Consider the following 22,030-nt stretch of genomic DNA (forward strand, 5'->3'; position numbering starts at 1 on the left):
TTCAAGGCAAGTGAAACTACATTAAAAAAAAACCAGTTATCACTGAGTACCTGTTTATTTTAAAGAGTCATAATATGCGTAGAACCTTTTTAGAAGCTCAGACTAGGGAATTCCCTTGTGGCAGAGTAGTTTAAGGATCCAGTATTGTCACTGCTGTGGCACAGGTTTGACCCCTGGCCCAGGAACTTGCATATGCTATGGTTGTGGCCAAAAAAATAAACTAATTAAATTTTTAAAAAGGAGTCCAAACTAAACAGTAATACTTAAGGTAAATTATTATGGATTTCAGGCTTTTGGAAAAGAATTTGATAAGCACTTTGGACGAGGAGGTTCCAAGCTGCACGGCATGAGGCTCCAAGACTTCAGTGTCATCGCCAGCTCACTGCTTGAGAGGATGGGCAGGGCCTCAAAGGCGCCGGGGAACCTGAAGGAGTTCTCGCCCTGGCTGAGTGACTTCCGGGCAGAGGCCCTGCGCGACGAGCTGGAGGTTCCTGGTGAGCTGGCCTGCGGGGACCACAAGGCGGCCTCTGAGGGGAGTCCTGCTGCAGCAGGAGCTCTTCATTTCCAAGATAGTGCTATCCAGTCTCTACTGTTTTCTTTTCTTCAAAAGAATTTTAAATTCCATGTATCCTTCGCCATTAGGAAAATCTACCCTTACTATGAAGAGTACACTTAGCAAATGTCTAGTTAAGTTAGAGTTCTCTTACGTTCCCGATTATGACAAGAGCTCAGATGTCCATCCACTAATAGTAAGAACTGGTAATTTCCTCTGAACATACCACATATTGCCCCCAAATAACTTCTCTTCAGAAATAAAACACAGGCAGCGGCAGAGATACTGCAGATTTGGCCCCGGTCATGGCAGCAAAGCAAATTAAAGCAGGTGGTTTCCCAGTGCACATGAAGTTGTGCTCACGCTTACTCAAGTTTATTACGTGTGCAAGAGCAGTGAGTCTGAAAATAATGTGTGGGCCTTAATTAAAAAATAATTTATAGGAGTTCCTATTGTGGCTTGGAGGATTAAGTGAGCCAACATAGTGTCCATGAGGATGTGGGTTCCATCCCTGGCCTTGCTCAGTGGGTTAAGGGCCTGGCGTTGCTGTGAGCTGTGGTGTAGGTCCAGACTCGGCTTGGGTCCTGTGTTGCTGTGGCTGTGGTGTAGGCTGGCAGCTGCAGCTCCAGTTCAACCCCTAGCCTGGGAACTTCCTTATGATGCAGGTTTGGCCATTAAAAGAAAAAACAAAAACTTTATAGCTGGAAAATGCTACCTGTCTTTTGGCAGTTTAGGGTTGCCACAGACCTTCAATTTTTATAGGTACGGGATCTGTAAAAGGCAGGAACTGTGTCTGCACAGCTAGAGTGCATGTCACCTCTTGGGACACATGCTGGTCGCACGTGAAGTGATGAGGTGGTGCTACAGACACACCTTCAGGAGGAGGGAGGGTGATAGTGGGGACAGAGCAGCAGTGTCCTGGTCAGATGTGAGCACAGTGGGATTTCTCACATCTCGTGTGAGATTATGAAAAACGGTAGCATGGTGACTTAGGTTCTTGCTCCAGTCACGAGGATAACAGACCACATGGTGAACACTAACCGTGCCTTGCGCACCCACTCGGTCCCAGGACGACTGCAGGGAGCTGGGGCCTCCTGATGCACCCTGGACTCTGCTGGGGGCAGGGTTGCTGGCCTCGTCCAGCTGGACTCTACTGGCCAGAGCGGCTCCGCGGCCAGTCCAGTGGCAGCTACAGTGGCCGTGGACCCCAGCAGTGCATGGGTGTGCTGGGAAGTTCAGGGCTCGGCCACCAGCGGCATCCGAGCCGGGCCCCTGTGTTTGGTTTCAGGTCAGTACGACGGCGGAGGGAAGCCGCTGCCCGAGTACCACGCGCGCATCGCCGGGTTTGACGAGCGGGTAGGTGAGGGGCCCTCAGGGTGGCCAGCTGCACCTTGGGCACAGGAGTCGCTTAATGTCCCTCAGAGGAACTTAGCGACCTTCATATGACATTTCCAGCCTTTTGATCGTATTTGAGGATCTAGTAATGCAAAGAATAAGTGGGGTGTGTGGGGTGTGTGTGTTGGTTACACACGTGTGTAGACATGAACTCATTGTAAGAAGTTGGTGTGTTATGAGCGGCCTGCTGTGAGGCTGCCCAGCTGTGAGCTGCTTTGTCACCAGGAAGGTGGCATTTCTCAGCCATGATGGTTGGGCGGGAACGGGGAGCAGGGAGGTTGGCCGCCCTCACTGTCTATCCCTCTTCTGTGGCCTGCCTGTGTCCCTGGGGACAGCCCAGCAGCCTCGCAGGCCCTTGGTGACAGATGCTGTGCTGCCCCCGGTTTCACCTAAAATGCTTCTCAATTTTTACAGGTGAAAGTAATGGCTTCTCTCCGGAAACCGAAGCGCATCGTGGCCCATGGTCACGACGAGCGGGACTACCCCTTCCTGGTGAAGGGCGGTGAGGACCTGCGGCAGGACCAACGCGTTCAGCAGCTGCTCCAGGTCATGAATGGCGTGCTGGCCCGCGACGCCGCCTGCAGCCAGAGGGGCCTGCAGCTGGAGACGTACCGTGTGGTACCCATGACCTCCAGGTGCCGCAGCCGAGCGGAAAGCCCGACCCCTTTGCCAGGCGGGGGTGGGGGTCACCAGCCAGAGCTGGCGGGATGGTGCTTGTCACCCGTGCGGCACGTCCTCGTGGAGACGGTGAGGGAGAGGAGGCCGTGTGTGCATAACCGCCCTCCCCTTGCAGACTGGGGCTGATCGAGTGGATTGAAAATACTTGCACCTTGAAGGAGTTTCTTATGAGCAACATGTCCCAGGAGGAGAAGGCGGCTTACACCAGGTACGTCGAGTCTGAGGGCTCCTTCTCCGGCTCTGCCTCCCCCGACACGCTCCCCAGCCTGGGCCCACTGGGGACCTTTTAGGGTCTCATTAATTAGCGCTGTTGGCCACAACCTGGCCTGTGCTTTAATCTGCCTCTAGCTGGGGGAATAAAGGAAATGGAGTTCAGGGTTCAATGGTCGCATGTGTTTTATCAGAATTTCTAAAAAGGATGGGGAAAAAGAAAAATCTTACAAGGTGAGTGTTCTTGTTGCGTCCATACAGCTGAGGCAGCTGAGGCCAGAGGGGTGAACTGACTCCAGTGTATAAGTGGTAAAGGTGGGCTTATTGGTGCTTAGTTCATGATAAAGGTGCGGCCTTTTTTTTTTTTTTTTTTTTTTTTGCTGCACCTGTGGCATGTGGAAATTCCTGGGCCAATGGTCAAATCTGTACAGCGACTATGCCTGATCCTTAACCCACCGTGCCACAGGGGAACTCCAGGTGCTTTTTACTTTCTTTTATCCTTTGGTATTTTCCAAGTTTTCTACAGTGAACATGTATTTTTAAAATCAGGGATTTATTTATTTATTTGCCTTTTAGGGCTGCACCTGCAGTATATAGAAGTTCCCAGGCTAGGGGTGGAATCAGAGCTACAGGTGCTGGCCTGTGCCACAGCCGTGCAGGATCTGAGCCATGTCTGCAACCTACACCACAGCTCACGGTCATGCTGGATCCCCAACCCACTGAGCGAGGCCAGGGATTGAATCCACATCCTCAGGGATGCTAGTCAGGTTTATTTCTGCTGAGTCAGAATGGGAACTCCAGGAATATTTTTATTTATTTTTCATTAAAGTATAGTTGATTTACAAAGTCGTGCTGCCAGTTTCTGCTGTATAGTAAGATGACTCAGTCATACATATATATATATTCTTTTTTTATATTACTTTCCATTATGAAATTCTGTTTCCTTCTATCTCAGAAGATTGGACATAGTTCCCTGTGCTGTACAGGAGGACCTCATTGCTTATCTATTTTAAATGTCATAATTTGCATCTACGAGCCCCAAACTCCCTGTCTATACCACTCTCCCTCCTCCCTCTTGGCAGCCACAAGTCGGTTCTCTATGTCTGTGAGTCTGTTTCTGTTTTATAAATAGGTTCATATTTTAGATTTCACATATAAGTGATATCACATGGTATTTGTCTTTCTCTTTCTGACTTACTTCACTTAGTATAAGAGTCTCTAGTTCCGTCCATGTTGCTGCAAATGGCATTATTTCGTTCTTTTTTATGGCTGAGTAGTATTCCATTGTGTATATGTACCACATCTTTTAATCCATTCATTCATTTTGTTTTGTTTTTTCTCTTTTAGGGCTGCACCTGAGGCATATGAAAGTTCCCAGGCTAGGGGTCAAATCAGAGCTGCAGCTGTCACAGCCACAGCTTCTCAGGAGCTGAGTCTCGTCTGTGCCCTACACCACAGCTCACGGCAAAGCCAGATCCTTAACCTACTGTGCAGGGCCAGGGATTGAACCCTCATCCTCATGGATCCTAGTCAGGTTTGTTAACCACTGAGCCATGTTGGGAACTCCCCATTCATCTGTTGATGGGGATTTAGGTTGTTTCCTTGTTTTGGCTATTGTGAATGGTTCTGCTAGGAATGTTTTTTAGATTTATCTTTTGTTTATGTAAAGAAAAATAAGGACAGCATGACCTAAAGACATTTTGAAGCAGTTTTGGTGACCAGCAGTAGGATGGAGGGAGAGAAGAAGGTCACAAATAGCTTTAAGGCCCATTTCTCTTCACTGTCCTCGTGTTATTTCCTGGGAGTGTTTTCTTAGCCTGTTCTCATCAAACTCTTATTCCCGGGTAACAGTTGCTGCTCAGGGCAGTGTCTACCATGTTTAATTTCAGTCATTCGAGGCCTTTCCCTAGAACTGTTCCTGCTTTCCCTAGAGGAAAAGGACACTGGTGAACAGCTCCCCTGGGGTCAGCAATCCTAGCTGTCGCTCGTGCTGCCACCCAGGGGGCCAGATCCCACTGGGACAGTGACTTTCCCTTTCCCACAGCTGTTGCCACTTTTAAGATGGGAAAGCGTGGGAAGCGTGTAGGCCAGCGCAACTGTCAATGGGGTGCATAGCGCTTTTCCAGCCGGTGGTGTATAAATTACTTCCCACCACCTTTTTTTTTTGGCTCACTGTGGCATGTGGAGGTTCCCAGGCTAGGGATTGAACTCATGCCACAGCAGTGACAACGCTGAGTGCGTAACTGCTAGATCACCAGGAACTTCCCGCTACCTTTTCAAGACAAGGCACTTCCAGGAGTTCCTGTTGTGGCTCAGGGGAAACAAATCTGATTAGTAACCATGAGGATGCAGGTTTGATCCCTGGCCTTGCTCAGTTGGTTAAGGATCCAGCGTTGCCGTGAGGTGTGGTGTAGGTCACAGACGTGTCTCAGATCCCACGTTGCTGTGGCCCCTGGCCTGGGAACTTGCAGGTGCAGCCCTAAAAAATAAATAAATAAAACAAGGCACTTCCAACCTCTACTTCTAAAATTGTTGCTATGTTTTTCTTACTTCACGTGTTGCAGTTTCCCCATATAAGTATTTTCATCTAATTGAAACTGGGAGAGAATTTAGATGGAAATGGAATTTAACTTATTAGAAGCAGCTCAGAAAAGATTCGCCTTACATGATTTAACTACTAAGCAATGTGTCCTGAAGTTGTTCTTTAGATTTTTTTTTTTTCCAAGAAAACTTAAGCTTTTGACGCCAACCCCAAAGTGGCTAAATATCATATTTGTATTTTTTTAAACTGGCCAGACAATGCTTTTTGCCTGTGACACATTATTGAAAACAGCTTTTCAAATTCAGTTTAAATCCATTGTCATTTAAGAAAATACTTCACTGCACTTTACGGATGTTGTATATCTGCATACTGGAAATTGTTAAAAAGAGAGAGAGAGAGTGTTTAAATAATGACAAAAGCAGTGTCTATTTTTATATAGCTTGGGGCTGTTCTGTCTGTGGAAGTGACTTGCCTGCTCTGCTCTAGTCGCCCGGGGAGCTGTCCTGCCCGAGGCCTCTCTGAGAAGGCAGCTGTTCGGAACCACACGCTTTTCAGCTCCTCTTGTTCCTCCCTGTATGAAGTGGGAAGTTTACTGTACTCAGTTGCTTTGTACCTGAATTTTTGCACAGGAAATAGCCATGGTTCTTCAGGAGCAAATAAGAATAAATAATGATAGATTGGAAGTCTAGGTCCAGTGTAGCACGAGTTCTTTGTTAATATTAAATACGATTAAAAGTCATATTTACTTTTCCCTGTTGCTCAATGAATTCCTGGTGACCTCTGCCTCTGAAATCCTCTAACCCTAAATATCTTTCCGCTGCCGACTCCCTTTTTCCTGTGTGTTAGTGGCCCCACAGCACCAGCCCATGATTATAGAAACTGGCTGATGAGGATGTCTGGGCGGCGGGACCCTGGTGCCTACATGCTCATGTTTAAGTAAGTGCTTTTCCGACTTTGCTTTGTACTAAGTCATTCTTCTCAAAGTTGCATTTACACTATTTTTTTTTTTGGCCTCAGAGAAATTAAAATCTAGTTATTTGATATTTGGGCTTCAGCCTAACAGAGAACTTTAAATTCCGAGTCACGAGAAGTTTGTTCTAATCAGACATTTCCTGTTATTAAATCATAGGGGAGCAAGTCGCACTGAGACAGTCACATCTTTTAGAAAAAGAGAGAGTCAGGTGCCAGCCGACCTCTTAAAGTAAGTGTGTTTCTGGCTTTACAAGCTGGCGGGGCCTAGGGCAGAGGCTCCATGGACTCTCCCTCTGCAGGCGGGCCTTCCTGAGGATGAGTACCGGCCCCGAGGCCTTCCTGGCTCTCCGCTCTCACTTCGCCAGCTCCCACGCGCTCCTGTGCGTTGGCCACTGGATTCTGGGCATCGGAGACAGGCATCTGAACAACTTCATGGTGAGCTTGGAGACGGGCGGCGTGATTGGAATTGACTTTGGACACGCATTTGGATCAGCCACCCAGGTGAGCTCGCCCTGCTGTTCTCGACGGGTCTGGCCTTGTGACCCCTCTGGAAACGGTTTGTCATTGTCGTTAAAGTTGACATTCTTGCAGAAAGGGAAAATTGCAGCTTTGTTTCAGCCTTATCCACAGGTTGTAGAAGGAGTGATGATAAGTTAATTATATAATCAGAGCTAAGAAAAATGTGTTCCTGTAAGAAGGTGGGAGGTTTGACAACGCCCCATCACCAAACAGCTTGCAAAGACACAAACCTTCCTGACGTCACACTCGGAGCCTCCATCTCTGTGGCCTCAGGCACGGTGATGTCACACCCTGGGGCTGCTTTTAGGAAGAGAGCAGATGTGCTCTCCCCTGGGTGGGCCACCGCCATGGGGTCTGCTTGGCCTGGCTCCTACCTGCTGCCTCTGACACACCCCGTTTTCTCTGTAGTTTCTGCCGGTGCCCGAGTTGATGCCTTTTCGCCTGACTCGCCAGTTCATCAACCTCATGTTACCGCTAAAAGAAACGGGGCTTGTGTGCAGTGTCATGGTGTGTGCGCTGAGGGCCCTGCGCGCACGCCCAGACCTGCTCATCACCACCATGGACGTGTTTGTGAAGGAGCCGTCCTTCGACTGGAGGGTAAGGTTGTTTCTACACACTTTTCACCTCTATTACAGCACACCGCGATTGAGCCGGCATCTCCTGTTATCTGATAGAAGTGTATCCTATCATATTTACCAAAATTCTTTTGTTGTTATGTACAGCATTTTTTTTCTTTGAAATGAACATTTGGGGTCATTTAGCTTGAAAATCACACAAGAGACATAACCTTTATTTGGAAAAAAAAAACCTGTTGTTTCAATTGAGAATATTTCCAACCCTTTGGTTCAGTTTCTCTCTGAGACAACTTTTACTTTAATATCTGTTCTACATGAGGCTTGAAATTCATAAAGCCAGATGCTGCTTTTTTCTTAAATTTCAAGGGTTCTTTATAACACAGCCCCTAAAGGAGGCCCAGCAGCAGCGTCCTTCACAGGGAGCGTGGTTTCAGCCCTTCATGGTCATTGTCACAGTTATGTGTTCCGCCACAAGGGTTTCCATGAAAAGCCACAGATCCCTCCACCATTACAGAGATTTGTTTATTTGAAGATCATTACTTGTTTAATCTGTTGGAATGTGATCATATATTGTTACAATAAGCAGATAAAGTCATGTTCTTTCCCTTTAGAATTTTGAACAGAAAATGCTGAAAAAAGGAGGCTCGTGGCTTCAAAAAGTAAATGTGACTGAAAAAAACTGGTACCCCCGGCAGAAGGTACATTACGCGAAGAGAAAGTTAGCAGGTGCCAATCCAGCCGTTATTACTTGGTAAGATGTTGTTTGTGGATAAAATCCTGGTGTTTCCTGAAGGGTCACCAAGTGCCGCGTGTCTCTCTTTGGCCTGTGGCGTCAGCACTGTCACCCCTGCTTACCAGCAAGCAGCGGAGCGTGTGGGGGCCGACCTCGCCATGGCCTGGCCCGGTCCCAACTCTGACACATTCCTAGACGTTGTAGGAAGATCTTTACTGGCACAAGGAGATGTAGGTTTTATGTTTGCTGTGGTCCTTTTTCAGGACAAATAAGATCCTGGTGTCACAGCCCCGAGGTGCACATAGCACGGGGGCTCGTCAGCAAGTGTGCAGGTCCATTTACCTTTAACTTGGTTCTGGCTGAGGTCTGAAACCAACAGGAATTTATAGAAATGATTCGCAAGAAGGAGACAAAGTCGGCCTTCACGATTAATTAATAGTGCAAGGCAATCTGTGGTCAGTGGTCTTCTGACAAAGGTGCCAAGACCATTCAGTGGTCTTTCCAGCACATGGCAAAGAGATGAAGGTGCAATGTCTGCACACTACATACAGAGTTCATTCAGACTGTCAGGCCCTGACCGATGAGCAAAGGCTGCAAAATACTTAGGAGACAGGGGTAAATACCAGGATGTCCTCAGGTAGGTAAAAATACAGCCCATGGAATGGGAGAAGACATTTGAAAGTCACTTAGCCGATAAGGGACTTGTGTATAGAACACTAACAATTTAGAGTAGAATAAAAAGACCACCCAATTGAAAAATGACCCAAGGACTTGAAAAGACGTTTCTCTAAAGAAGATATGCAGATGGCTAGTAAGTACTTGGCAAGATGCCGAGGTCATTAGTCATCAGATAAATGCAGGTGGGATTCCACCTGACACCCACTGGGGTTGCTGGACCACACACCAGCTTGTTACCGAGCTGGGTGGTGAGGAGCCCTCTGACGTTGCTGGTGGGGATGGAAAACAGTGCAGCAGTTCTTCGAACAGTTAACCGTGGGGTCACCATGTGACCCTGCCTCCACCTTGGGTATGAACCCCGGAGAGGTGAGAGTGCGAATCCACACAAACACCTGTAGACAGACGTTCATGGCATCCGTCACGCTCTGTCTTCCTACAGATCAGATCTCTTACCTTCAGGGTTACGAGCAACAGAAATGCCCTATGTGATGACAGGAAAAATAATGCATGGTTTGTATCTTCATATTTGTTGAACCTTTTTTCCAGTGATGAGTTATTTCTGGGCCATGAGAAGGCGCCTGCTTTCAGAGATTATGTCGCCGTAGCTCGAGGAAGCAGTGATCACAACGTTCGGGCCCAGGAGCCAGAGAGTGGACTTTCAGAAGAGGTGCAGGTCAAGTGCCTCATTGACCAGGCAACAGACCCCAACATCCTTGGCAGAACTTGGGAAGGGTGGGAACCCTGGATGTGAGGTCCAGATGAGTCAGCAGATCGGGCACAGCGAATGTTTGAAGTGTGCCCTGAACTTTGAGCGATCCGTGAGCTGCGCTTCCTGAAGAGGAGTCTGTTTAGTGACACACTCCTGTATGACAAGTTTAATCAAGGTCATGACAGAGAAGTGAGTGCTGGTGTGTGTACAGGGTTGGGTCATAATCACAGATTAGGCTTAGGGCTCACATGGATGTTTAAGAGAGAAGCATATAGCCAGCCTCCTGCCAGCACTGGATGAAGGGTATCACAGGTTACCAATGCCAGGACTGGGGGAGACGGTGTGTGTGTGTGTGGGCATTCCATGCAGTGTTCCCATTGGTAATTACCCAGGAGACTTGCTCCCTGAGACTTTGTGACAGTAACTGGGAGGGTGTTATATTGTATTAGGAACACAGAGATAAGAACAGGTCAGGCTCTGATTATGGCTTATCATATAAAAATGATTGTATTTGACATTTTAGGATAACTTTGTAGGGTTTTTTCTTTCACTTTATTTTCTTCTAGTTTTGATCTTTTATGACAGAATTGCTCTCGAGCAGAGAGAAGATGTAGGAGGTAAAAACCTCAGTCTTGGAGTTTCTGTCGTGGCGCAGTGGTTAATGAATCCGACTAGGAACCATGAGGTTGCGGGTTCAGTCCCTGCCCTTGCTCAGTGGGTTAAGGATCCGGTGTTGCTGTGAGCTGTGGTGTAGTTTGCAGATGTGGCTCAGATCCCGCTTTGCTGTGGCTCTGGCGTAGGCCGGTGGCTACAGCTCTGATTAGACCCCTAGCCTGGGAACCACCATAGGCCGCGGGAGCGGCCCAAGAAATGGCAAAAAGACAAAAAAACAAAACAAAACAAAACAAAACCCTCGGTTTTGGTGTGCACTCTTGCTGCTTTGATCACAATAGAAAGGGAGAGAAAGGGCTTTGCATCCCAGACTCAGGAGAAGTTCAGAAATTTCAAGTATGACAAGAGGGGTGACACTAAGCATTCCAGTTCTAGGAAAATAAAAGAAATGCTTGTTGAAATGAGTCTTCTTTGGAGATAAAACATGCATTCTAGAGCAGTAAGATCAAGTTAAAAATGAAGAAATGACTTTCTCTACGTCACAGAGCCTCTGGCTGCCCCAGCCCTCCCCACCGGGAGCCACACCCACGTCGCCTGGAGGGTCCCAGGCTGGGGGTGGAATGTGAGCTGTATCCACCGGCCTTCACCCCACAGCCACAGCAATACAGAATCCAAGCTACACCTGCAACCTACGCCGAAGCTCGCTGCAACACCAGATAACCTGCTGAGTGGGGCCAGGGATCAAACCCTCATCCTCGTGGAGTCTAGTCAGGTTCATTACCACTGAGCCACAATGGGAACTCTGGCTTTGAGCTTTTTGTGTTTTTCCAACACTTATAGTTAGAAACTTCTGTATGATTTTGAGAAATAGTAACTCTTAAGAACATTAAAGCTTTTTTTTTTTTTTAACCCACAGTAGTGTATAGTTTTTATGCTATGTCAAAAGCAAAAATGTTCATCTTATAAATTATTTCATTATATTATTTAACAAACTTATTCTGATAAATACAGGTTTATGGCATTATGGCATTAAAATAAGCCTTTATCAACAAATAGTGTCTATTCATTGAAAGAAATTTTTTATTTTAAACAAAAAAGTGATCATGGTTTGAAAAACAGTACCTACACATATGAGCTAGTAAATGTGTTTTTGCTATAGCAAAACAAGCCACTTTAGTGTTGAGTGTTGTATTTTGTTTTCTGTAACAACTAACCATAATTTTTCCTTGAGTCTTGACAATGCTAGATTTGTTCCCTGATCCCTGTATCATGGGAACCCCCTTTCTCAGGGACTACTATTTGTATCAATAAAAGTTCATCATGACGGATGAATGTGTGTCTGAGGCCATTCTCAACATTCTCTTCTTGAAAATTCAGCGGGACCCCATGACAGTGAAGTGAATAATACAAAGTTGATTTTTTGCAGCATCCTGAAATCCTCGCCAGTCACTTGGGGTGGGCAGTGCTCCACACTGAGGGTTTGTGTCCTGCTCACACTTTGGTTCACACTTAAGCTCTGTGATCCCTGCTGAATAAAGATGCTTGGCTTGGAAAACAGGAAGTAAAAGACATCTCTACTGATTATAAGGAAACCTGAAAATATTAAGCATATTTTTATTAAGTTATTAAAGCATTTTAATATTTTTATCTCTTTTCTTTTTATGGCCACACCTGTGGCATAAGGAAGTTCCCAGGCTGACTAATGACCAGTAACTTCTGCAAAGGTGGATATTTTTGAACTTTGGAGTACTCGCTGTGTGTTCAAGTGAAAGCCCAGCTTTGGGGGTGGTACTTACTCTCTCTGAACATTATGAAATTGAGGAATTTAAGGATTGGCTATTTGAAAAGCAAAGGCCACTAGAGTTTGGTTTGATTAATTTCTTTCAGCATTGGTTTGTAATTTTTACTAGTTTTTGATGTTTCTACTTTTCAGTTTCCTTGTTTAAATTTATTCCTAGGTATTTTATTCCTTTGGATGCTATTATATCTTGTATTATATAGTTTCCTAATTTCTGTTTTGGATTGTTCATTGCTACTGTACAGGAACACATTTTTTTTTCTTTTCTTTTTAGGACTGTACCTGTGGTATACACAAGTTCATGGGCTAGGGGTTGAATCAGAGCTTCACCTGCAGTCCTACACCACAGCCACAGCCACACCATTTCCAAGCCACATCTGCGATCTATGCTGCAGCTTGTGGCAACACCTGATCCTTAACTCACTGAGCAAGGCCAGGGATTGAACCTATGTCCTCATGGATAATAGTCTAGTTCTTAACCTGCTGAGCCACAACAGGAACTCCTTTATTTTTCATTTTTTTCTTTTAGTTCCCAGACTGGGGACTGAATCGGAACTGCAGCCACCAGCCTATGCCAAAGCTATAGCCACATAGGAAAAACAACTGACTTTGTGTGTTGGTCTTTTCTCCTGAAATTTTGCTGAATTAATTTATTAGCTCTAGTACTCATTTTGTATATTCTTTGGGATTTTCTATATAGAGGATCACTGACTATGATGGAGGTAGTTTTACTTCTTCTTTTCCAGTTTGAATGCCATTTCTTTTTTTTCCTTGATTGATTTGGTTGGAACTCCCAGTATTGAATAACAGTGGTGAAAGTGGGCGTCCTTGTTTCTGATGTGAAGGGAAAGTTTTAACCTCTCACCAATGAATATGATCTTAGCTATGGGTTTTCATAAATGTCAAGTTGAGGAAGTCCATTCTAAGTTGCTCCATGTTTTTATCGAGAAATAGTGTTGAATTTTGTCAAATGCTTTTTTTTTTTGCATCAGTTGAGATGAACCTGTGTTTTTTCTCTCTTGTCTGCTAATGTTACCATAACTGATATTCGATGTTGAGCCCCCGCCTCCTCCACATTGCTAAGACAAATCCCACTTGGCCATGATGAGTAATCCTTTTGACATGCTATAGTATTCGATTTCCTAGCACTTTGTGGAGGATTTTTGCATTAGTGTTCATAAGGGGTATTATTGGTCTGTAGTTTTCTTATAGAACCTCTTTGACTTTGCTTTCAGAGGATGAGTTAGGGAGTTTTCCCTTCTCTGATATTTTCTGGAAGAGTTTGAGAAAAACTTGCGTTGATTTTCATTCAGTGCTTTGTAGAATTTGCCAGCAAAAGCATCCTTTCCTTTGGAGAGGTTTTTTTTTTTTTAATTATTACTATTTCTAATTAAATCTCTTATTGCAGATCTATCCAGATTTTCTATTTCTTTAAATTATTCAATGAATTTTATTACATTTATAGGTATACAACAATCATCACAACCAAATTTTGTAGCATGTGTTTTTTAATTTCTGCATGTGTTTTTTAACTATTCCCAACACTATTTGTTGAAAAGATTTTGCTTTTCTCACTCTTGGCTCCCTTATCAAATATTACTTGACCATATATGTGAGGAGTTAATTCTGGGGGCACTATTCCATTGGGTCTATGTGTCTGTTTTTGTTGCAGATCTCATACTGTTTTAATTACTGTTGCTTTCTACTATAGTTTGAAATCAAGAAGTGTGATGGATCTGGGTTTGTTTTTTTCTCATCACTGCTTTGGCTATTTGTGGGGGGGGCTTTTGTGGTTCTGTATAAATTTTAGAATAGTCATTTTTATATTTCTGTGAAAAATGCCATTGTGATTTGTAGAGAGATTGCCCTGACTGTATAGATGGCTTTGGGTAGCAGGAAAATTTCCAGTGTTACCTCTTCCATCTGATAAATGCAAGATGTCCTTCCACTTCTTGGTGTCTTTTTGGGTTTCTTATAATTTTCATTGTATAGATCTTTCATTTCCTTGTTAAAATTTATTCCTAGACATTTTATACTGTTTTTTATGCTGTAGGACAGTTTTCTTTTGCAGATGTTTCTCAGTATATAGAAATGAAGCTTATTCTGTGTGTTGATATTTTTTTAAATGGCCACACTCGTGGTATATGGAAGTTCCTGGGCCAGGGATTGAATCCCACCTATAGCTGCAAACTGTGCCATAGCTGCAGCAATGCCAGTTCCTTTAACCCATGTGCTGCAGTCAGATTCTTAACCCACTGCACCACAGTGGAAACTCCTGTGTATTGATTGTTACATCCTACAAATTTACTGAATTCATTGTCTATATCCAATAGCTTTTAACTTGAGTCTTTGGGGCTTTCCTAGCTAAGATTACATCATCTGGGAGTAGTGATAATTTTACCTTTCCCTTTCAGATATGGGTATTTTTTTCTCCGTCTTACTTGATTGTTCTAGATAGGACTCCCAGGACTGTGAATAATTTGTGAGGGTGGATACCCTTGTCTTGTTCTCAATCTTCGAGTAAAACTTTTATTTTTTCCATTGAGCACAATGTTAGCTGTGGGTTTGTGGCATATGGCTTGTTATGTTGAGGTATTTTCCTTTCAGCTGAAGGTTTTCATTATTATAAAAAGTTGTATTCTGCCAAGTGTGTTATCTGCATCTATTGAGATGATCATGTGACTTTCATCTTTCATTCTATTAATATGGTTTATCACATTTATTGATTGGTGTATTTGAACCATCCCTGCACCTTTGGGGGAAAAAAAATCCCACTTGATGATGGTATATAATTCTTTAAATGAATTCTTGAATTTGGATTGATAATACTTTGTTGATGAGTTTTGTGTTTATCAGGGATATTGGCCTAGAGTTCCCTTTTCTTGTAGTGTCCTTATCTGGCTTTGTTATCATGATAATACTGGCCATGCAGAATGAGTTTGGAAGTGTTCCCTCCTCTTCAGTTTTTTGGGGTGTACTTGAGAAGGATTGATGTTAATTCTTCTTTAAAAGTTTGGTAGAATTCTCCAGTGAAGCCATCTGGTCTTGTTTTCTGTGTTGGGAGGTTTTTGATTTCTGATACAATCTCTGGACTCATTATTGGTCTGTTCAGACTTTCTGTTTCTCTCTGGTTCAGTCTTGGTAAGTTGATCTAGGAAATTACCTGTTTTTTCAAGGTTGTCCAGTATATTGTGTATACTTGTTTTTAGTAGTTGCTTATGATCCTATGTATTTTCATGTCTGTTGGTGTTTTTTCTCTTACATTTGTGATTTTGCAGTTTTTCCTTTTTTACCTAAGCCTCACCAAGGGTTTGTCAATTTTGTTTATTTTTTTGGAAAACTCATTTTTATTGATCTTTTCCATCATTTTACTGGTCTGTTTCTTTTATTTCGGCTGTGATCTTTATTATTGCCTTCCTTCTGCTAACTGTAGGCTTAATTTGTTTTTTTCCAGTTTGTTATGCTATAGTTATATCGTTTGTGATCTTAAAATTTTTATTTATTTTTTGCCTTTTTTTTTTTTTTCTTTTTTTTTAGGGCCATGGCATATGAAGTTTCCCAGGCTAGGGGTCCAATCAGAACTACAGCTGCCAGCCTACGCCACAGCCACAGCAATGTGGGATCATAGCCGAGTCTTCGACCTACATCACAGCTCACGGCAACGATGGATCCTTAACCCACTGAGTGAGGCCAGGGATCACACCAGCATCCTCATGGTTCCTAGTTGGATTTGTTTCCACTGTGCCACAACGGGAACTCCTTAAAATTTTTAAATACATGATTTTATAACTAAACTTCCTTCACTGAACTGCTTTTGTAAGGTCCCAAAGGTTTGAATATATGTTGTATTTTCATTTTCATTTGTTTTGAGATATTGATTTCTTCTTTGACCCATTGATTGTTCAAGAGTGTGTTTATTTTCTGCATATTTGTAGAGTTTTTAGCTTTCCTCATGTTTTTGAATTTGAGTTTCTTTCCATTGTGGTCAGAGAAGATACTTCCTATGATTCAAATCTTCTTAGATTTACTAAGAATTGTTTTGTGCCCTGTCACAGGATTTATCCTTGAAAGGGTGCCATGTGCCATTGAGAAGAATGTATTTTGTGGCTATTGATTTTATAGTTATCTATTAGGTCCATTTGGTTTAATGTTTGATTCAAGTCCACCATTTCCTTGTTTATTTTCTTTTGGGTCATCTGTCCTTTGTTGAAAATCTGCTATTAACGTGTCCCCTACAATTATTATATTATTTTCCCTTTCATTTCTGTTAGTATTAGCTTAATATATTCTGGTGCTCCCCTGTTGGGTACGTCTGTACTTAAGATTGTTATATCTGCTGTAATGATCTTCTTTGACTCTTGTTACCATTTTTGTCCTAAAGTGTATTTTGTCTGATAGAACTACTCTTGCTTTCTTTTGGTTTCCACATGAATAAAATATTTTTTTCCTATCCCATCATTTTGAGTTCATGTGTCCCTAAGGCTCAAGTGAGTCTCTTGTAGGTGCATATTGTTTGGTTCTTTATGCTTTTTTTTTTTTTTTTAAGGGCCACACCCGTGGCATATGGAGATTCCCAGCGTAGGGGGTGAACTGGAGCTGTAGCTGGTGGCCTACACTACAGCCACAGCCATGCCGGATCCTTAACTCACTAAGCAAGGCCAGAGATCGAACCTGCGTCCAGATGGATGCTGGTCAGAGTTGTTAACCACTGAGCCAAAACAGGAACTCTGGTTCTTTTTTAATATATCCAGCCATTCTGTGCCTTTTGATTGGTGAGTTAAACACATCTGAATTTAGAGTATTTGTTGATATGTAAGAACTACTGCAATCTTAGCTTTTACTTTCTGGTTGTTTTGTATTTCCATTGCATCTTTTCCCCTCTGTTTCTGCTTACCTTGGTAAATTTGTTATTTTCTGAGGTAGTATGTTCTGTTTCCCCCTTTTTTGTTTTTTGTGGTTACCATGGGGCTTACATAAAACATCTCATAGATAGAACAGTATGTTTTAAGCTGATAATGATGACTCGAATCAAGATGGCAGACCAGGGAGTTCCCGTCGTGGCTCAGTGGTTAACAAGTCTGACTAGGAACCATGAGGTTGCGGGTTCGATCCCTGGCCTTGCTCAGTGGGTTAAGGATCCAGCATTGCTGTGAGCTGTGTTGTAGGTCGGAGACGCAGCTCAGATCTGGTGTTGCTGTGGCTCTGGCGTAGACCAGCAGCTACAGCTCTGATTAGACCTCTAGCCTGGGAATCTCCACATGCCGTGGGAGTGGCCCTAGAAGAGGCAAAAAGACCAAAAAAAAAAAGATGGCAGACTAGGAGGACATGGAACTCGCCTCTCTCTCTGTAGAGACATCACAAGTACATCTACACAGAAAACAATTATCACTGAAAACTAACTGGAGACTAGTGGAAAAGACGCCTGTGCAACCAAGGCTATAAGAATGATCCACATGGAATCAGGCAGGAAGGAAAGAGGAGTGATCAGGTCAAGACCTGTGTCTCTGGGAGGGGACTCAGAAGAAAAGGGAGGTGACTTGGGCAGACAGCCTCCCTGGAGAGTGAGAAGTTGGGGCTATACACTAGGCCCCCATCCCTAGGGGCCAGCAAGGGAAGATGAACCTTCTTGGCTGGTAGCACTTACAGGAAGGCTATAGGGAGCCTGGACTCGGCTTGTGAGCAATGCGTGAATGCTTGCTGGCTCTGAAAGCTGGGCGGGGGACAGACTGAGACCAACCCAGCATTTACCCTAGCCAGAGTCAAGGTAACACACCAGCGCCATTTGCCATGTGTTGCGTCTCCACCATGGAGCAAGGGCTGCCATGACCAAGGAAAAAAACTTGTACGTGAAATGCCTGGCATCTGAGCAGGAAGGAAGCAGCCATTACTGGCAGGTGCAGAGGCAGCGGATCAGAGAGCAGATCTTTGTCAGTAGCCAGACTGCCATACCCCATGCCCTCACCCTTGCCCAAACCATCTGGGACTGAGGGTGTCAGTGCTGGGAGGGGGAAGGGCACACACTTTAAGGGGACTGAGTGAGCTTGGACCCAATCCTCAGGGCTTCTGCTCTAGCAACTTGGGATCTGAGCCTGCCCCCAGTAGAGTGGTGGTGGCCACTGAGCAGAGGCAAAGCCCCGTTTCACACAGGGCCCCCACCCTTGGCCTCACCGTCTACCGTGGTGACAGCTGCCATCATATCCTCAGAAAAGATGTGACCGGCCTTCACATCAAATTCAGCTCTCCCATGAAGCCACTGAATACATGCAAACTATGGGGACACCCCATCAAGACCACCAGAGCTAACTATTTCATCTAATTTGATAGATGGAGCAGGATGAGCAGAGATTTATCTCAACTGAAAGAGCAAGAGAGGGTTAATGATCCGGCGTTGCCGTGAGCTGTGGTGTAGGTTGCAGATGCGGCTCGGATCCTGTGTTGCTGTGGCTCTGGCGTAGGCTGGCAGCTACAGCTCCGATTGGACCCCTAGCCTGGGAACCTCCATATGCCGCAGAAGCGGCCCAAGAAATGGCAAAAAGGACAAAAAAAAAAAAAAAAAAAAAGAGCAAGAGAAAAGTCCTGAAAGAACAATGAAACAATTTATTAGATAAAAGCATCAGTAATAAGAATGCTAACTAAATTAGGGAAAAAAATAGATGAACATAGAATTTTAACAAGAAACTAGAAAATTATACATAAAAACACCTAATCAGAAATGAATAATTCAATAATAAATGAAAAATACACTAGAAGGAATGAAGAGCAGACTGGGTGATACAGAAGAATACATAAGTGATCTGGAAGACAAAAGAATTTACATCACCCAATCAACAGCAATAGGAAAAGTTTTTTAAAGTTTGAATGACTTTGCTGTACAGGAGAAATTTACAATGTTTTATTAATCAACTCTACTTCATTAAAAAAAAAAAAGAACTAAAAAAGTACCCACAAATCTAAAGGTTATACTATTTTTTATTTTTATTTTTTTGCTTTTAGGGCCATATGGAGGTTCCCAGGCTTGGGGTTGAATTGGAGCTACCCCAAGCCTACACCACAGCCACAGCGACACAAGATCTGAGCTGCGTCTGCGAACTACATACACCACAGCTCACGGCAACGCCAGATCCTTAACCCACTGAGCAAGGCCAGGGATCAAACCCTCAACCTCATGGTTCCTAGTCGGATTCATTTCCTCTAAGCCACAACGGGAACTCCTAAAGGTTATGCTATTAAGAATTTTTGTTAGCTATGACCTCACTACTAACCCAGTTAAGTAACAGTCCATTTATAACATTTTGCAATAGGAGATATTCTTGTTAAATTCCACCTGATTACAAAAACAGCCTAAGGGATCTTTGGGATAACATCGAGAGTACCAACATTCACACTATAAGGGTCCCAGGAGAGAGAAAGACAGAGGGGGTCAAAAATGCACTTAATAAAATTATGGCTGACAACATCCCGAGTCTGAAGGAGGAAACATATCCAGGTACAGGAAGCACAGAGGGTCTTAAGATGAACACAAATAGATCCACACCAAGAAGTATCATTAAAATGGAATAAAGAGAAAAATTCTAAAGGCAGCAAAAGAAAAAGTCATTTACGAGGAAACCAGCATAAGGCTATGAGCTGATTGATTTTTTCTTCAGGAACTTTCTAGGCCAGAAGGGAGTGGCATGATGTTTTTAAAGTGCTGAAAGAGGAAAATCTGCAACCTAGTATACTCGACACAGCAAGATTATTATTCAGAATAGGAGAGATAAAGTACTTCTAAAAACCCAAAGAGTTCCCCAAATGAACCTAAAATGTTAAAGGATCTAAGTGGAAAAGAAATGGTTACAAGAGTAAATATAAACAGGAAAGGAAAAATCCCACTAGTAAAGGCAAATAGATATTAAAGGCCGAGGACAAACTAAGATTAAATAAAGAATAAAGGGAGTTCCCGTCGTGGCACAGTGGTTAACGAATCCGACTACGAACCATGAGGTTGCGGGTTCGGTCCCTGCCCTTGCTCAGTGGGTTAACGATCCGGTGTTGCCGTGAGCTGTGGTGTAGTTTGCAGATGTGGCTCGGATCCTGCGGTGCTGTGGCTCTGGCGTAGGCTGGTGGCTACAGCTCCGATTGGACCCCTAGCCTGGGAACCTCCATATGCCGCGGGAGTGGCCCAAGAAATAGCAAAAAGACAAAAAAAAATAAAATAAAATATAAATAAAGAATAAAGGACAAAAACTGATAAACTCAAGTATAACAATAGTAATTAATAAAGGGGTAACACATGATATCACAAAGTGTGGCAAGGGAATAAAAAATGTGTACCTCTTAGAATGAGTTTGAACTTAAAAAGAACTGTTTGAAACAAGTAGAGTTCCAGGTCTCCAACTACTTGTTTTAAAACCGAAGGATAACTACAGATTGTAAACCTACAAACGAGAGAGTAGCTAAAATGGACCCTGTGCTCACCTCCTCTCACAATGCAAGCCACCAAAATTACAACTACCTGCAGGACAACCTTCAGTGAAAAGACGAACCTGCCGGGAGTTCCCATTGTGGCTCAGCAGGTTAAGAACCCAGCTAATATCCACGAGGACGCAGGTTCAATCCCTCGCCTCAGTGGGTTAAGGATCCGGTGTTGCCACAAGCTGAGGTATAGGTTGTAGATGTGGCTCGGTTCTGGTAATGCTGTGGCTGTGGTGTAGGCCGGCAGCTGCAGCTCAGATTCAACCCCTAGCCTGGGAACTTCCATATGCTACAGGTACAGCCCTAAAAAGAAAAACAAAGCAAAACAAAAAAGGTGAACCTACCAGAAAAGGTCTACAACTAAAGACATAAAGCAGGAGCCACACTGAGATGACATCAGGGGTGGACTCACTGTATGATCAGTCCCATAGCACTGTGTGGGTGACCCTCCAGCTGGAGGATAATTACATTGCGGAGCTTTTTCCACAACACTGAGAGTTCTGGGCTCTATGGGTCAGGCTTCCCAGGCCAGAATCCTGCACCAGGAGGATAAGTCCCCAGAGCATTTGCTTTGAAGGCCAGCAGGGCTTAATTTGGGGAGTCCCAAAGGAATACAGAAAATAGAGACTCCACTCATAAAGGGCACACACAAAAAATCTCATGCTCAACCAGAACCTAGGGCAAAATCTTGGCCAGACCTAACTGCTGGTCTTGGAGGAGTCTACTGGAGTGATGGGGAGAGGATGCAGCCCACTCTGGGGACATAGACACTGGTGGCAGCCATATTTAGGAACATTCTACTGCTGCTGGTGGCTTCCATCCTGGCTCACTAGTGCCAAGACCTGCCCCTCCCAAAAGCCTCTGGGCACCAAATGCTGGGATGCCTCAGCTCACATAACAAGCTGGGCAGGGAAACAGTCCAACTCATCAGCAGACAAGCTCCCTAAAGACTTCCTGAGCCCACAGCTGTATCCAGACATGCCCCTAGACAGTCCTGCCCGCCAGAGGGCCAAGACCCAGCTCCATCCACCAGTGGGCAGACACTGGCCCCTTCCACCAGCAAGCCTGCCTAAGCCTCTAGACCAGCTTCATCCACCAGTGGACAGACACAAGAAAACCATGATCTTGCACATCCAGCTTGCCCATAGAAAGCCAGACCAGTGAGTTCCCACTGTGGCTTAGCAGAAATGAATCTGACCAGTATCCATGAGGATGCAGGTTCAATCCCTGGCCTTGCTCAGCAGGTTAAGGATCCAGCATTGCCATGAGCTGTGGTGTAAGTCACAGACGCATTTCAGATCTGGCATTGCTGTGGCTGTGGTGCAGGCTGGTGTCTACAGCTCTGATTCAACCCCTAGCCTGGGAACTTCCGTATACCGTGGGTGCAGCACTAAGAACCAAAAAAAAAAAAAAAGCCAGACCATACCTTGGGTCTAGCTGGGCCTTGGCCCTGCACAATAGCAGGCCAGCATAAGCTCTGGGACACCCCAGACCCTACACCCAACTGCTTGTGTGAGGAACCAGACTCCCCACCCCCCATCACTGCCAACAATCTAAAATGAGCTCTGGGATCACTGGGCCCTGCAGCCAGACTCTAGGAAT

The 22,030-nt window shown here is 44.4% G+C and overlaps 1 protein-coding gene across 6 annotated transcripts in view; it reads left to right on the top strand.

Annotated features, from left to right (window-relative positions):
• The window catches only part of PRKDC (protein kinase, DNA-activated, catalytic subunit), a 157,877-nt gene extending 146,373 nt beyond the window's left edge, over nt 1-11,504 (top strand). For 5 of the 6 annotated variants that reach the window (XM_021089419.2, XM_021089420.2, XM_085022415.1 and 2 more), the window contains 10 exons: nt 290-494; nt 1,842-1,909; nt 2,363-2,583; nt 2,742-2,834; nt 6,225-6,314; nt 6,508-6,579; nt 6,650-6,851; nt 7,278-7,466; nt 8,056-8,195; nt 9,402-11,504. In XM_021089419.2, coding sequence (XP_020945078.2) covers nt 290-494; nt 1,842-1,909; nt 2,363-2,583; nt 2,742-2,834; nt 6,225-6,314; nt 6,508-6,579; nt 6,650-6,851; nt 7,278-7,466; nt 8,056-8,195; nt 9,402-9,606 — 1,485 coding nt within the window. In that variant the 3' untranslated portion in view covers nt 9,607-11,504. The remainder of the gene's footprint in view (nt 1-289; nt 495-1,841; nt 1,910-2,362; nt 2,584-2,741; nt 2,835-6,224; nt 6,315-6,507; nt 6,580-6,649; nt 6,852-7,277; nt 7,467-8,055; nt 8,196-9,401) is intronic. The other variant, XR_014843848.1, reaches the window with a different exon arrangement.
• The last annotated feature ends 10,526 nt before the right edge of the window (nt 11,505-22,030 follow it).

This window comes from Sus scrofa, chromosome 4 (assembly GCF_054392235.1).
Source record: "Sus scrofa isolate SSC_HxYL_T2T_F1_AM1 chromosome 4, Sscrofa_HxYL_maternal_Yorkshire_Landrace_v2.0, whole genome shotgun sequence".
In the NCBI taxonomy this organism is placed as follows: domain Eukaryota; kingdom Metazoa; phylum Chordata; class Mammalia; order Artiodactyla; family Suidae; genus Sus; species Sus scrofa.